At 40.9% G+C, this 17,874-nt stretch overlaps 1 protein-coding gene across 2 annotated transcripts in view; it reads right to left on the reverse strand.

Annotated features, from left to right (window-relative positions):
* The window catches only part of GALNT17 (polypeptide N-acetylgalactosaminyltransferase 17), a 281,455-nt gene that overhangs the window by 196,045 nt on the left and 67,536 nt on the right, over window positions 1–17,874 (reverse strand). Inside the window, exon 2 of one of the 2 annotated variants that reach the window (XM_073315115.2) lies at window positions 15,073–15,256. In XM_073315115.2, coding sequence (XP_073171216.1) covers window positions 15,073–15,256 — 184 coding nt within the window. Of the gene's footprint in view, window positions 1–3,005; window positions 4,022–15,072; window positions 15,257–17,874 lie in introns of those variants that run through there. The other variant, XM_073315116.2, reaches the window with a different exon arrangement.

The raw sequence follows: 17,874 nt of genomic DNA on the forward strand, positions 1-17,874 counted from the left end.
TGATCTGAAGAATGTTCAATTCACTTGCTCCACACAAATATCAAGTTTACTCAGGATATTAATTGATCCTCATTTTCATCTGTAAAGATTATGAACAGGCATAAAAGAAAGAAAACCTTCAGACTGCTATTCATGATGTACTTTCCTAATCATGCTGCATTCTCTGATGTGGAGGCTTATTTTAGTTTGTATTTCGCTGATTCAGTTGCACATGTCTTCTTGTAAAAGGAGTTATCAATAGAAAATCAATGACATAATTTATGAAGTAGAGGGAAAAGTAGAACCTCTTTCTCCACATAAACATATTTTTAAATGGCTTAATAGGATGGTATACTGATAGCTTAATACTTAAAGAATTCAGAACACATGTATTCCAGCAAATATTGTATCTCCGATCTTTAGCAAATGTTATAAGGAAAATTTTTAAAAATTAGGTAAATAGATTAGAAATTTAAGCAAGAAATGTTTGAAAGATTTCCCCATGAAATTTGCATTTTAATGGACCTATTTTATTTCCAGCACACAGTAATATTTTTTAAGTTATGTGACAAATTATAAAATAAGGAAGTACTGAAATATGCATTATAATTTAACTATACAGGTATATAGGGACATTTTAAAATGTACGTTTACTAAATAGGAGCAGTTATGTTCCATTGAGAAATGGTATCCTGAGCAATATGTAAAAACATAAAAAATAAGATAATTACGGAAACATTTTACAGAAACAAAGTTGCTACAAAGCAAGTAGAAAACCGTAATGAAGGCACCACCGTCGTTATGGAGTTACCAACAACAATTACGTCTCCCGCCCGCCCCCACTCCCTCCCCCTCCCACACACTTTGCTAAAATGTATTAAGGACTGGAAAAAATAGAGAGTCACTGAATTTTATCAATTGAAAGTAAATGAACAAGCAAAATTTTAAGAAAATCAAAACTAAATATCACAAAGTATGCGTTGTTCATTTATTTTCACAATTATAGTTTCGTTGTAATTATTTATGATAATATAGTAACTTCCATTCATGGCCCTGATTCAGCAAAACTATCAACATGTGATTAACTTCAAGCACATGACTAATCCTATCCCTATTCAGCACTGCACTGAAGCACTTAATTTAACTGAATCAGGCCCTCTGCTAGCAAATGTCCTATAGTATGTTTTGTAAAAATAACATTTGTTTTGGTAATATGAGACTTCATGGCACCATTCTGCTATGAAATGTTTAAGAAGTAGGAAACATTGGTTGTTGCTGTCAATAAGTAGTACTGATCAGAAAATTGACCATTAGTGATATCTATTGTGCGTAAGATATCTGTATAGCTGTGTGTATGTGTGTATACATATATATTTATTTTAAGTAAATGAAAATTCATGTCTTCCCAAAACTTCAAAAGTTATTACTTATGCTGCACAACATGACCACAGATCATTTCATCACAGCCACGTAAATAGAACCCAGAGATTCTTATTCCGAAAGCAGTCCTCTACCAACTAAGCTAAAGGAGACCCTCCAGCACTTGTTAGCAGTGGAGGGCTTAAGACCCATAGTTAAAGCAATTCTGATTCCATCCTGTAGCTGGCAGCAATGCACATACATATTTGCCAAATACAGTATCTTTGGACACACGTATATAAACTTCTGGTTGAAAAATAATGGTGAAAGCCAGACAATGAACTCCCAACTTCAAATAAAAAGGCTCATTTTATGTTTACCTGTTCTCTATCCACTGCTATATTCAGATTTTAAAACTAAGGATTTGTTTTTATCTACAGGTGTTATAAAGCACAAAATAAAAACCTCTAGTTATGTGATGATCTTTAAATTTTATTCATTTTAAATGGGGTTATATACAAGTTCAAGTAATCAGGTCTCAGAACTCTGTGCTCGTATAGACCATGTAGCTAACTCTGAACATTAATGGATATAGCCCGAAGTTACAAATGAAAAACAGGTGGTACCAACACCAATTACAAGTGTCCAATTCTTTAAAAGTTTGTGTGCACATATTGTTCAAACAGGGGAATTATTGAAAATCTAATAACTTTCTCTACATGCACACAAATTTGGATACATTTAAGAACAAAGATAAAATACTGCTACTTATTTAATATAAAGATTTTATTAGTATCAGAGCTGCAGAGCCAACATGGTAACCTATGAGAAAGCTGCAGTCTTCTGTGCCCTATGCATAACCAACAAAAGAAGCTGCTAAATTTTTATTTAAGAGGCAGATAGAGCACATTTTGATTTTCAGATTTCAGATTGCATTTGCATGTGAAAAAGAGGGCACAATTTGCTGGTGATGATGCATGAAAAGGAAAGAACTCATACTGATTTTCAGATCTCAAGTTGCGTTTGTGAGGCTAGCAGTTGGTAAGGAGCAAATCTGCTCTGGCAATCACAGAGAAGGGATAAATATGGAAAACCTCCAATGTTCAAGTCAGCATTCAGAGTCTAAGTAAGGGCCACACCTCAGCTGGTGTAAATAGGCATATGGCACCATTGAAATCAATAGACCCACCCCAATTTACACCAGCAAAGGATTTGGACCAAAGTCTGTAATGTGTGGCCTTCCTTGTACGCATCACCAAAGGTCTAAAAGAATACAATGGGGAGCAGCAAATATCCCTCCACTCACACTACTCTGATATTTCCAGAAGCAATCTGCATTTGGATAACATTAATGTATAGCTGCTAATGCCCAACCTGCTCCTTTTCTGCCAAACCTTTGTATTTGATTCCACCGTTTGTCCCCAAGAAATGCCTTGAAAAAGCTGAAACTGTTTGATTTTAGGGTGACCTTTCCAAGGTTCCCTACCTTGTCTATGTTAAATTCACAGCATAGCCACAGGAATGTTACATTAGAACATAAAATACTCTTTCTGGAAGGTTACAATGTGACACTACTTTATTTCTTAGAACCCATAACCCTAACATGCACAAACAAAAACCGAGAGAAAAAACAAGTCTGCTCTGTAACAAAGTGATGCACAACTCACCACAACTTGCTCTTGGCTGGCTCTTTGCAGACTGGCTGCTGAAAACCCAGATCACACACTTCCCTACAGAACCCCCCTAGCCTGCAATCAGGACCAAAAAAGCCATTACACATAATATAATAGTTTGTAATTTTAACACAGTTTTCAATAAATCACAGGCTACCTGAGTGCTGTCGGAGGGGGTGAGGGGAGCTATAAACTTGGTTCTTCTATTTACTTTGCTCTGATAGAGTGTATGATGCTTGAAAATGCAGAGGTCCAGTTTTCCACAGCTCCAGATGAAAATTAAATGGGCTTTTACATCCTGTAAATGCTGTGGTGGCTTCTCCCTGATTAGGCTTTCCTGCACTCCTTGCAAAAAAAATTTTTATTGCATTTGACTGCAGGAGAGAAATCACTGTGCCTTAGAATGCTTTCGCTTGCTGCTTTATGCATGTAGAGTAGCACAAAACCTTCATAAGAGTCATCAGAATGCAACGTGAGAACGAGACAGAGATCAGGAGAGTTCTTTCTACTGTTTGCAATGAACGAACAACAAAGATTGTGATGAAACGGCCTTGAAGCTCCATTCCCTGGCAAATGTCATTCTTGCAATTTTGAATTGAAGTAAAGGTAAAAAATGTGCTCTCTTTCCCCTCAGCCTCATCTCATGAATGCTAGCTTTAAACACGAGGAGCTGTGACACATGGGCAGGACTTGATTTACTGTAACCTGCACACCTCGTGGGCATGGTGCTCCATCCCATCTAGTGATACTGAGACCAATTAATGAGTCTGCTACAGTCTTAGTGAAGGGCCATAGTAGAAGCTCATGCATTCAGCTCCAGAAGTCCCAGGTTCGATCCCGCCTGGGGTCAGTTGGTATTACATACTTGACACAATACCACATATACAGTAACTCCTCACTTAATGTAGTTTCACAGTTACATCGCTGCTCAATTAGGGAACGTGTTCATTTAAAGTTGTGCAATGCTCCCTTATAATGTTGTTTGGCTGCCTGCTCTGTACACTGCATGTAAGATTTTGTGGAAGAGCAGCAACTTTACAAGGGAGCATTGCACAAGTTCCTCTTTTCTGCCTCCTCCCCACACTTCCCCCTTAGAACTTTCTGGGAGGGAGAGGGAGGAGCGGGGAAGCGCTGCATCTCCACTCTTCCCCCTCCCTCCCAGAAAGTCCTAAGTGCGAAGCACTGGGAGGGAGGGGGAGCAGCGGGGAAGCGCCACATCTCCACTCTTCCCCTTCCCCCCCCCCCAGAAAGCCCTTAGCACCACCAAACAGCTGTTTGGCAGCGCTTAGGACTTTCTGGGGGTGGGGAAGGAGCGGGGATGCGGCATGCTCCAGAGACGAGGTGGAGCGGGGACGGGAAGAGGTGGGCCTGGAGCATCCCCCAGCAAAGTCGGCGCCTGTTCTTCTCCGAGTAAGCTGCCACTGCTGCTGCAAAGGTGCTTCCTAGCGTCCTTGCCTGCAGCGGGCTGTGCCTGTTGGGGTAAGCCGGGGCACTTCCCCAACCACAGTACAGTACTGTACAGTATATAATGCCTTTTGTCTGCCCCCCAAAAATTTTCTTGGAACTTAACCCCCAGCATTTACATTAAATCTTATGGGAAAACTCGATTTGTTTAACATCGTTTCACTTAAAGTTGCATTTTTCAGGAACATAACTACAACGTTAAATGAGGAGTTACTGTATTCAAGTGAGGAAGCATTCCATCCATTAAACAAATTAAGGAAATTGCTAAGAGAATAATGCTCCTGCCTGCTACACCAGATCTATATCTATTGCAGGTCTGAACCCAAATTCACCAGAACTAAATCGCCCACAGGAACCTGTGTCCTTGCAGATGTAACAGACAAAAGTACTTTGTCAACAATCTACTGGGGCCTGTATACCTCTTACTTTAAAGAGAAATAAGATACCTGGACACAGAAGGATTTTGACAGGGAGAGGGAAAAAAAGGTTATATATAGTAGCCCAATAGGTCAGTCTCAAGTTCCATCTACCAGAGTCAAACATACCTAATTCCCAACACAGTTACTTCCTGGTCTGAGCCAGAAACAGCACCAAAATGCTGGAGGGTGTTCCTGCACTGAAGCACTTACAAATCCTATGGGGGTCTTCAGATTCATTCATTTTAGTCATCAGTACAGAACTATGTTGGCCTGATGCTCCCACCCCAAGCCAAAACACATCTCGAGGAATATATTCCTCAGGATACTATGACAGGGTTGGGCCAGATGGCTATAGGAGAATGATAGAAGGCAGATATATTAGCCCCAGGCTAAGTGGGTCCCTTTTCCCTGGGTAAGGCAACAGGGAAGGTTCCAGAACAATCAGGGACTTTCTGGAAACAATTAAAGCAGACAGGCTGATTACAACACCTGCAGCCAATCAAGAAGCTGCTAGAATCAATTAAGGCAGGCTAACCAGGGCACCTGGGTTTAAAAAGGAGCTCACTTCAGTTTGTGGTGCGCATGCGAGGAGCTGGGAGCAAGAGGTACAAGAAGCTGAGAGTGAGAAGGCGTACTACTGGAAGACTGAGAAGTATAAATATTATTAGACATCAGGAGGAAGGTCCTGTGGTGAGAATAAAAAAAGTGTTGGGAGGGGGCCAAGGGGAAGTAGCCCAGGGAGTTGTAGCTGTCACGCAGCTGTCACAGGAGCCACTGTAGACAGCTGCAATCCACAGGGCCCCCCATCCCTCCAATTCCCTACTTGATACCGGAGGAGTTGAACTGGACTGTGGGTTCCACCAGAGGGGAAGGTCTCTGGCCTTTTCCCTGATCCACTAGGTGGATCAGCGGACACTGCGGGGATCGTTCTTCTTCCTTTCCCCATGCTGGCCAGTGATGAGGCTAACTGAGTGAATGGAAGATTTGAGCCACGAAAGTGGCCAAACTGAGGGCTGCCGTGAACCTCTGAGGCAAGAAAAACTGCCAATAAGCGCAGGACCCACCAAAGCAGAGGAGGAACTTTGTCACAATACTCAAAGTGTGTTTTCTTTACTAAGACTCATGCTTACGTCTGCCTAAAACCCCACAGCAAGGAAACAGAAGTGCCTTTCTCTCCTTAACTGAACGTAAACATCTCAACCAGCTCTTAGGAATACTAGCGTTCTATGGTGGGACTGTTTAAGTGCCATCCCATTGTATGTCTTAGATTCTGTGGGAGCAAGTTCCAGAGATTTAAAAGGCCCTGACTCCAGCACACACGACAGGGGTCACAGGTTCTGGGTTCCTAAGGAGTGCAGATGTCAAGGCACATTGAGGTCCCATAGTTGTGAATGTCAGAGGTATTCCAGAGCCATCCTACTAAGGGCTTGAACCTGTCAAGATATAGCTTACACTTAGTTAAATGAATGCCTATCAACAGATTGCATTAACAATTGCATGATAATTAAACCAGTTGAAATTTCAGTAGTTTCCTATTTCCTACAATATTTTTCATTGGAGAAAATCCAGAGGAAAGCAATAAAAATGATTAAAGGTCTAGAAAACATGACATATGAGGAAAGATTGAGAAAAAATGGGTTTGTTTAGTCTGGAGAAGAGAATACTGAGGAGGGACATAAGTCTTCAAATATGTAAAAGGTTGTTATAAAGAAGAGGGTGCTATATTGTTCTACTTAACCACTGAGGACAGGACAAGAAGTAATGGGCTTAAATTGCAGAAAAATAGATTTAGGTTAGACACTAAGAAAAACTTCCTAATTGTCAGGGTAGTTGAGCACTGGAACAAATTGCCTTGGGAGGTTGTGGAATCTCCATCACTGGAGGTTTTTAAGAACAGGGCAGACAAACACCTGTCAGGGATGGTCGAGATAATACTTAGTTCTGCCTCAGTGCAGGGAACTGGACTAGATGACCTATTGAGGTCCCTTCCAGTCCTACATTTCTATGATTCTATGTTAGAGCATAGTTAGCTCATGGGGGAATGCTACTTCAGCACAGATGCTTTTAAATGGAGGCTCCAAATGTCTCTGAATGGTGATGTACTCTTTTTTCCAGATAAATTTTAAGATTATAATGATGAGATATTACATTTACCTGCTAAGCACATAGAGAAGGGTAGACAAATGAAATGCCAAATCATTTTGTTAAGAGTCTGGGCACAGACATTACTGGAGCTTATTTTTATTAAACTTAATTTTAGATATGTCTTACAGAATGTTCTCTGAAATGGGAAAGCATCAGTTTGTCTGTGATGTTAGTGAAGGCTCCGATCAAATGTGTCTAGAAAGATTAGGACACAAAAGATATATATTCCACATTCCATGTCATTAGGTTAGTAACAGATATTTTTGATTTTTAAGCAAAACTTTGTTGAAAACATTGCGGGGTTTCAACCAACTACAGGGCCAGTTGAAATTTTTCAACAATCAAAAATTGCTGATGGAATTCTGAAGAAACAAAAACCAAAAATTAAACATTGTTTTTTAAATGCCCAGGAAAATTTATATTTAATTTTTTTTAAACCAGCTCATCATAATGTTTTGAAATCAACTGCCAAGGAATCTGGCTTCCAATTCTATCTATCTCTGACAGATCCAACCCTGATTTTATTTTCTGACTCTCAATCAGACAATGAATACCTTGTAACAGGGGGGCTTGCCCCTTCAGGAATAGAATCCTGGGTCCAGCAAATCCTTATTACTAACGAGGCACAGCTCAACAGAGATCAGAGGCTGCTTTAGAAGCGAGTAGGTTCCAGCAGCCTGGGAGTTGGGACTGAGACTACAGATGGGAAAGACTTGGGAGGAGCCCTGATCAGAGGGTAAGTACACAGACTTGAGGAGACTTTCTTTTGTAAGAAAAAAAGAGAGCAAAACACCACAGGAATAAGACAAGATTTTAGTCGGGTAGAGCTGAGAGCAGCCTGTCAAGGCAGGGAAGAATTTCAGAGAGTACAACTGGGAGAGAAGAGTTTTGTGTCACTAAATTAGACCCTGGGAGAAGGAGCGTTATTGGAACAAAACCCTTGTGGTGTTTATTTAAGGAGCCCCTTGAAGGGGAAAATGGAGGCGAGGGGGTGATTGAGAGCAGCAACGCATTCACTCACTGGTGTATCTATCTTGGGACATCTGCATTCACGTTGCAGCTACAGCAAAAACATCTTCTGCAACATGCTTCACCTTCACCAGGATGCCAGTTTGAAGAAAAAAGCTTCCCTGAACCTCTTAAACTCTCGGTGCTTTCTTCCATCTTCCACTCAGAGAAAATCCCTGGAGCCCAAGAGCTACAGCAAAGTCCACAGGAATAAAAGCATATGAGGCCAAATGGTGGCAAAGAGCCCATTATTCAGAGACTATCAGTAAAGGCAGCTACAGAAATGAACTGTGTTGGTGACTCAGAATCGGGGGAGAACTGAGGCTAATGGCTGTGACTCAAACCCTGAACCCGTTACTTGGAATGATTACAATAATTAGTGCCCCTGATATGTCATTGGATATTTCTTAGAAAATGACTGTGGATGATGATCCACTTCTCCTGCTCATTCCAGTCCCCAAAAGCCATGTGGGCTAGCTAGCAAATACAAGCTCGAACAGCTGCATACTGGAAAAGACACAAGTCTATCTGTGCCATGCCTTACCCATGTCCTGCAAGGACCACATGGCAGCTGGTGAGTGGAGCAGAGTGTTCCATTAAAGAGGAAATACTCAGAATAATTAAAAAACAAGTTATGTGCTTTTTTTCTCCTTCCTTACCTTTGGATTTTTTCCCTTCACTTTAACCTATTCTGTTGGCTTTAACAGTGTCGTTATGCTAACAACAGATGTTCAAAGTACAGCAGGAGTACTTCACCTTCCCACAACTTGTCACAGTTCTGGGCAGACACAACACTTGTGGGCATTGTTTTTCTTAAATCTAGTCTTCATTCCCATGTCAAAATACCATTGGACCAGAATTTATTAGGATTCAAAAAGGTATTAGACATTTATCTAGATAATTAGAACTCCACATAGTTATATTAGACAGGATAAAAAAAAACAATATAAATTAGGGATATAAACCCATTGGTTAAGGGCACTCACTAACAGGGGTGAGAAAGAAATATAACCGAAGGGCAGATGGTTTCATAAGTGAGCTGTAGCTCACGAAAGCTTATGCTCAAATAAATTGGTTAGTCTCTAAGGTGCCACAAGTACTCCTTTTCTTTTTGTCCATTGTATGGTTTCTTGAACCTTTCTCTGAAGCATCTGCTGCTGGCCACTTTCAGAGACAGGATACTGGTCTACATGGTTCACTGGTCTGATCCAGTCTGTCAATTCCTACTTTTCCAGTAAATTTAGGAGGGTGTTATGTTCTATTAAATCAGAGTGTTCATGTATCACAGCACCACTGTATAAAGCAGAGGTGCACAAATCTGGCACCACAATGCGCTACAGTGGCCATCCACCAGGAGCCCAAAAATTACATCTTATTTGCATTTAAATGTGCCTTACGTTTAATATAAAATAAAACTCTCATCATCCTGTTTTCCTGTACTCTTATCTTCCTTCACAGACGAATAGATATTGCTGCTTGAGTTCATCAGCAATCAACCCTGCAAACAATTAGCTTTTTCCTTCAGCACCAACTACATGCTAGAACATACAACGAGAGAGTAACACTGGCCTGCATTTCAGGGCATTGTGGGTCACGTAGAGACTCTGGGTAGCACTTTGAGCACTTCTGGTCTAATGGAAGTCAAGCCTAAGGCTCCATTAGCTGACAGAAGTAGTAGGCTCTTATCCTCCATGTAGATGTAATTTACACTTCATAATAGCATGCTTTATTGACATGACCAGCAGCTTTTGCTCAGTAGGTGACTGGGGTCAGAAGAATCAGTGTCGCAAAAGATCAGGATTGAAGTTTCACAACCAGATCTATCTTGAGGATGTTTGCATGGCATCAAAGCCAGTTTTATACCTGACGTGATCCAATATTATTATCACCCTCCTTTCAGAAAGGGATCCAGACTGAAACCCTGAATCCAAACTCTTAAAACCCAGGACAGTTCAGCTCTGGAGCTGAGCTACTTTTATTCAGGAGAAAGCCATGCACTCCTTTTTTATCTTTTTCTTAAAATAACAAAAGAAAGAACAAGTGCCACTGAGTAGCACAAATTGCTACCTATGAATAGTTTGAGTCTGTGGGCATTATAATTGCCAAGTAGTCTCCAGTAGAGACGAGTATGTTTTTACAGTGATATTTAAAATTAATACATGCTTTATAATGCTTATCAGCCAGGGCTTTTTTAAACAGTTTTCCTTACTAATGTCGCAATTTTAAATCCATTTAGGCTGATTTCCTTCGACTTGAATCTATTTTAATCAGAGATCAGGATACTTGACTGAATTGGTTTTATAAAACTCTTCATAAAAATCAGCAATAAAAGAGCATTAGGAAAATAGAGAACAAATCTTGGAACAAGATGGGAGGGGGGAAATGAAAATTTCCAAATCCTCTAGCAAAGTCATAACCACTCCCCAATCAGACAAAACACCCACCTAAAATGCCAGGATACTCAATCCCTGAAGAAGCAAGTGCAAAAATATACTATGGAATGCTTCACAGAGACAAACACAAAATTACTGTACCCAAAAATGCCCCAGGTCACCCTCTCCCAAAATATTAGCCAAGTCGCACAATCATTTTTGTAACAAACCCAAAAACTCAATGGGAGGGAAATACAAAATAACACACGCCAGATGTGACTGTTGTTTCTGCAGAAGAATCAACTGGGGTTGTGATAAGCTAAAAATGTTAATGAATTCAACCTCTCCTGCCCAACATCTCAAAGAACATTAATTCCCAAACTCAACTCACAAATTAACTGTGCTAGAGGTAAGAATTCTGGATGGGGAAGTTTGTGTAAGGAGCTCATATTCAGGTGTTAGAGAAGGCTCCTCACCAAGGTTTTTCAGTGTAGTAGGATTTGTAAATCAGGTAGCTAGAGGTGCAAACCCTTTGATGTGTATCTCCAGTTCATTTTGCTGATGCACGTGTAAATTGTGCCTGCACAAAGGAGATTTCGGCTTCAATCCCTTTGAAAAAATCATCTAAATATTTCTGTTTTCATTGTTCAGGGGGACTTGGAAACCATTGGTGGCTGCCTGAAACTTATCCAGCATGCAGATAAGTAAAGGACTTCAGCTTGTCATGACATTAAGTCCTTAACCCTTTCCCAGCATGCTGTATGTATTTAACCATATCTCCTTTTCGCATGATTATCAGTGGTCTGCAGATTCCACGTAATATCTCTGTCACTAACCTAATGACATGGAATGTGGATATATATCTTTTGTGTCTTAATCTTTCTAGACACATTTGATAGGAGCCTTCACTAACATCACAGACAAACTGATGCTTTCCCATTTCAGAGAACATTCTGTAAGACATATCTAAAATTAAGTTTAATAAAAATAAGCTCCAGTAATGTCTGTGCCCAGACTCTTAACAAAATGATTTGGCATTTCATTTGTCTACCCTTCTCTATGTGCTTAGCAGGTAAATGTAATATCTCATCATTATAATCTTAAAATTTATCTGGAAAAAAGAGTACATCGCCATTCAGAGACATTTGGAGCCTCCATTTAAAAGCATCTGTGCTGAAGTAGCATTCCCCCATGAGCTAACTGTGCTCTAATATAGAATCATAGAAATGTAGGACTGGAAGGGACCTCAATAGGTCATCTAGTCCAGTTCCCTGCACTGAGGCAGAACTAAGTATTATCTCGACCATCCCTGACAGGTGTTTGTCTGCCCTGTTCTTAAAAACCTCCAGTGATGGAGATTCCACAACCTCCCAAGGCAATTTGTTCCAGTGCTCAACTATCCTGACAATTAGGAAGTTTTTCTTAGTGTCTAACCTAAATCTATTTTTCTGCAATTTAAGCCCATTACTTCTTGTCCTGTCCTCAGTGGTTAAGTAGAACAATATAGCACCCTCTTCTTTATAACAACCTTTTACATATTTGAAGACTTATGTCCCCCCTCAGTACTCTCTTCTCCAGACTAAACAAACCCATTTTTTTCTCAGTCTTTCCTCATATGTCATGTTTTCTAGATCTTTAATCATTTTTATTGCTCTCCTCTGGATTTTCTCCAACTTGTCCACACCTTGCTCAAAGTGTGGTGCCCAGAACTGGACACAGTACTCCAGTTGAGGCCTTATCAGTCCTGAGTAGAGTGGAAGAATTACTTCTCGTGCCTTGCTTACAACACTCCTGCTAATACATCCCATCCTGACTACAGAGCCTAAACCTGAAAAGAAAATAAATAATATTTGGATCAACCTAACCTGCAAAGATCACTCTTTTGACCCATATGTTAGGCATTTCCTCATATCTCCCTTCTGCTACAACTGTGTGGTTGAACAACTAGCCTGGAGTTGGTGAGGAAGGCAATTGACAGCTGCATGAGAATCCGAGATGCCAAGCCAAATGGCAGTATTACAAGTTAAGTGTCTGGTGACTGTCTTAATAGGAACATAAGGACATAGGACTGGAAGGGACCTTCTGGGTCATCAAGTCCAATCCCCTGCTGTCACAGGCAACCCCATCAGATTATTTATTTGTATTATTGTAGCACCTAGCAAGGAGTCCCTATCATGGACCAGGACACCATTTTACTAGACTCTGTGCAAATACAGAACAAAGAGACAGTAATCCCATTCATAAACTTAATGTGGGGTACCTCGGGTTCAATTCTTGGGACTAAATTCTCATTCCTTGGGCTAGCATGCTTGGGGAGTGCAGCAAAGGCAGAATACTCATCTATCCATTTGGTGATGGGAGAGAAGGGCCTCTGGGTGGATTAAAGCACAGTGCAGGCTGGCACTGAAGGGATGCCCATCAGACTGACTCAGCTAGAAGACTAGTGAGGCATAGTGCAGGGGGCAAATAGTTTATTCTGGGAACTCTAGCAGGACTAAGGAGCTGGCAGAAAAAGAAAGTAGAGGCTCTTTGCCCAATTCTAAAGAGCAACAGACATCTGTGAAAAACTGTGTCTGATACCACAGTGGGCGATGCTCTGCTGCCTGGAGTGGATCTTGGCCTCTCCTATCATTACCACCCACAATTTTACAAAAGTAACATATTAAGTTTTGTCCTGGTAAACTGTCTCTTGAGTTTAATCCCAACCAATTAAATTGTTCACTACTGAACGAGATTGTCTAGTGACTGAGTTAAGTGGGAAGGGAGAAAGCATCAACTGAGATCATGGATCATTCTACAAATACACTAGAAGCAAGAGGAAGACCAAGGACAGGGTAGGCCCATTACTAAATTGGGGGGGGGGGGGGAAATAACAACAGAAAAGCAGAAATGGAAATGGCAGAGATGCTTAATGACATCTTTGTTTCGGTTTTCACCAAGAAGGCGATTGGACGTCTAACATAGTGAATGCCAGTGAAAATGAAGTAGGTTCAGAAGAGGCTAAAACACGAAAAGAGCAAGTTAAAAATTAGGTGGACAAATGAGATGTCTTCAAGTCACCAGGGCCTGATGAAATACATCCTAGAATACTCAAGGAGCTGACTGAGGAGCTATCTGAGCCATTAGTAATTATCTTTGAAAAGTCATGGAAGACCGGAGAGATTCCAGAAGACAGGGAAAAAGCAAATATACTGCTCATCTCGAAAAAGGGAAATAAGGACAACCCAGGGAACTACAGACCAGTCAGCTTAACTTCTGAACCCGGAAAGATAATGGAGCAAATAATTAAGCAATCAATTCGCAAACAGCTAGAAGATAATTAGGTGACAAGTAACAGTCAGCATGGATTTGTCAAAAACAAATCATGTCAAACCAACCTGATAGCTTTCTTTGACAGGGTAACAAACCTTGTGGATGGGGGGAAGTGGTAGACATGGTATATCTTGACTTTAGTAAAGCTTTTGATACTGTCTCGCATGGACTTCTCATAAGCAAACTAGGGAATGCAACCTAGATGGAGCTACTATAAGGTGGGTGCAAAACTGGTTGGAAAACCATTCCCAGAGAGTAGTTATCAGTGGCTCACAGTCATGCTGGAAGGGATAACGAGTGGGATCCCACAGGGATCAGTTCTGGGTCTGGTTCTGTTCAATATCTTCATCAATGATTTAGATAATGGCATACAGAGTAGACTTATAAAGTGTGCAGATGATGCCAAGCTGAGAGGGGTTGCAAGTGCTTTGGAGGACAGGATTAAAATTCAAAATGATCTGGACAAACTGGAGAAATGGTCTACAGTAAACAGGATGAAATTCAATAAGGACAAATGCAAAGAACTCCATTTAGGAAGGAACAATCTGTTGCACACATGCAAAATGAGAAATGACTGTCTAGAAAGGAGTACTGTGAAAAGGGACCTGGGGATCATAGTGGACCACAAGCTAAATATGAGTCAACAGTGTAACACTGTTGCAAAAAAAGCAAAGATCCTTCTGGGATGTATTAGCAGGAGCGTTGTAAGCAAGACACAAGAAGTAATTCTTCCACTCTATATCATGTTGATTAGGCCTCAACTGGAGTATTGTGTCCAGTTCTGTGCTCCACATTTCAGGAAGGATGTGGACAAACTGGAGAAAGTCCAGAGAAGAGCAACAAAAATGATTAAAGGTCTAGAAAACATGACCTATGAGGGAAGATTGAAAAAATTGGGTTTGTTTAGTCTGGAAAAGACAAGACTGAGAGGGAACATGATAAGTTTTCAAGTATGTAAAAGGTTGTTACAAGGAGGAGGGGAAAAATGTTTTTCTTAACCTCTGAGGATAGGAGAAGAAGCAATGGGCTTAAACTGCAGCAAGGGAGGTCTAGGTTGGACATTAGGAAAAACTTCCTAACTGTCAGGGTGGTTAAGCACTGGAATAAATTGCCTAGGGAGATTGTGGAATCTCTGCCATTGGAGAGTTTTAAGAGGAGGTTAGACACAACACCTGTCAGGGATGGGCTAGATAATACTTAGTCCTGCCACAAGTGCAGGGGACTGGACTAGATGACCTCTCAAGGTCCCTTCCAGTTCTGTGATTCTATGGAGGAAATCAACACTGCTGGCTTATCACTCACACCAATGGTTTTGAGATGTCGATAATAAAGGATACTTACTTGGTTGGACGATAATCCGGTATGGAACGATCCAGTGAAATTTTCTCACTGAGGTAGGAATTATAGCCATATTTCTCATGTGGCCCCTTAGCTTTCTCTTCCTCTGCCGGGGAAAGGGTGGCAGGAAGCCCACCTTTACCACGCCCACCGTAGCCTTCAATGAGACCAAGCGACTTAGACAAACCTTGGGAAAGAAAAGAAAGATAATTGTTGTAGAGTGCTTATATATCAAATCACCACCACCACCCTTCTCTGGGGCGGTAGGTAGATGCTCTTCCTAGTAGCTGCAGCCAAATAGTTACACATTTCTCCCGGCAATAAGTGAATGTCTGTACAGACCAGCAAATCAGATGAAGGTACTTTAATTAAGGACTAAAGTTAGATATTCAGAGTCTGTCATACTCATTTTCACAATCCCATTTGTTTGGAGGGATTGTACATTTTCACAAAGGATATACTGTTATGTGTCTGTTTGTTCATATATCTACTATTTTAGTTTTCAGAGTAGCAGCCGTGTTAGTCGGTATCCGCAAAAAGAACAGGAGTATTTGTGGCACCTTAGAGACTAACAAATTTATTAGAGCATAAGCTTTTGTGGGCTACAGCCCACTTCATCGGACGCATAGAATGGAACATATAGTAAGAAGATATATATATATAGTGACAAAGTTCCTCCTCTACCTTGGTGGGTCTTGTGCTTATTGGCAGATTTGCTTGCCATGGAGCTTCATGGCAGCCCTCAGCTGGGCCGTTTTTCTGAACCCACAGTCCAGGTTGACTCCTCCTGTGTCTGACCAGGAGTTGGGAGGTTTGGGGGGAACCCTCTACTCCGGGTTCCAGCGCAGGGCTCTTTGGAATGCAGCTGTCCAGAGTGCCTCCTGGAACAGCTGTGCGACAGCTACAACTCCCTGGGCTACTTCCCCATGGCCTCCTCCCAACGCCTTCTTTATCCTCACCATAGGACCTTCCTCCTGGTCTCTGATAATGCTTGTACTCCTCAGTCCTCCAACAGTATGCGTTCTCACTCTCAGCTCCCAGTGCCTCTTGCTCCCAGCTCCTCACACACACACCACAAACTGAAGTGAAATCCTTTTTAAAACCCAGGTGCCCTGATTCGCCTGATTGAGTCTAGTAGCTTCTTGATTGGGTGCATGTATTCTAATCAGTCTGTCTTAATTGTCTCCAGAAGGTTCCTGATTGTTCTGGAACCCTCCCTGTTACCTTACCCAGGGAAAAGGGACCTACTTAGCCTGGGGCTAATATATCTGCCTTCTATTACTCTCCTACAGCCATCTGGCCTGACCCTGTCACTATATATATATATATATATATATATATATATTATACACACACACACATACAGATAAGTTGGAAGTTGCCATACAAACTGTGAGAGGCTAATTAGTTAAGATGAGCTATTATCAGCAGGAGAAAAACACTTTTGTAGTGATAATCAAGATGGCCCATTTAGACAGTTGACCAGAAGGTGTGAGGATACTTAACTTAGGGAAATAGATTTTAGTGTCCATCACTATTGCAAGTATGTGCTTCCCAGCCATGCAAGCAAGGGAGTTGAGAAATTCATCATCTGCAGGGATATACCCCAACAGTTAACTAAAATGCAGTCCTGGAAAAAAGTTTCCCATCAGTAACCAACATGATGATCCCGCCTGGAGAACTGTACATACTGCAAACTCTATTTAGTTGTTAGGGAAGTTATGGTTATTTATACCTACTTCTCTTTCTCAGTGGGGTAATTATATATAAGGTTAGATGTCCCTAGGAGGAGAATGGGCTGAACACAGAATAAGAACAGAAACAAGTTGGGTAACTGCCAAGTGAATAATTTTTTTACTTAGTATGAACAGTGAATAGCATACAAATGTTGTTGATTTAAAAACAATTTTCCCTCCTAGCTTTCTTAAAGTGTAACCACATTCTTAGACCTTTATCAAAAGGATTTATTCATTCATATATGTGTAGCTGTAGGAATTAAACAAGGTTCAAGAATGAATCAAGGAAAATAAGAATAATAATGATTGGGGAGGTTGTGGGAAGCCAAGTTAAGACTTGCTTCACTCGTGATATAGAGCACCTGACATTTTAACATTTTTCACTAGTGGAGATTCAGACCTTTCTCTTTGGCAGATATTAAGAAGTTTGATGGATAATTTTTTTTTAAAACCTTGATATTTCCTTCTTCATTTTTATTTCCGAGAGCCCTGATTCGCAAAGCAGGGCTCTCCATCACCCTGCTAATGCTTAAGACAAGAGAGGATGGTCTTGTAGCTAAAGCACAGTAGTTGGAATTCACAGATCAGAGTTCTGCTCCCAAATTTGCCATGGACATCATGTGTAACCTTGGGCAGATGACTTAGCCTCTTTATGCCTTAGGTTCCCCATTTTCAAGACAGGGATTTTAAATACTTCTCTACCTTAAAGGGTTGTTGCCAGGCTTAATGAAAATCATTTGTGAGCATAAATCACCATGAAATCCTCTGACAGGAGGTGTTATTATTATCACAGCTTCTGAGAAGGGATCTCTATCTTGCCAACTCTCCAGATTTTATCATGAATCTCATGATATTTAAGGGCTGGAGTCATGCAAGTACACGAAAAATCTCAAAAAACCAGAAAGCAAATTGAACCCCTCCCCCCCAATAATTTATTATTTTTTTAAAAACCCTCATGATTTTAAGCTACTTGAGATTTTTGGGGACTGACTCATAATACCTGGGGTTAGCAATACTATAGAACCAGGTCTCACACTTTGCTTTTAGGACAGCCTGGGCCATATTCTGA

The sequence above is a fragment of the Lepidochelys kempii genome, chromosome 17, assembly GCF_965140285.1.
Source record: "Lepidochelys kempii isolate rLepKem1 chromosome 17, rLepKem1.hap1, whole genome shotgun sequence".
NCBI classification, from domain to species: domain Eukaryota; kingdom Metazoa; phylum Chordata; order Testudines; family Cheloniidae; genus Lepidochelys; species Lepidochelys kempii.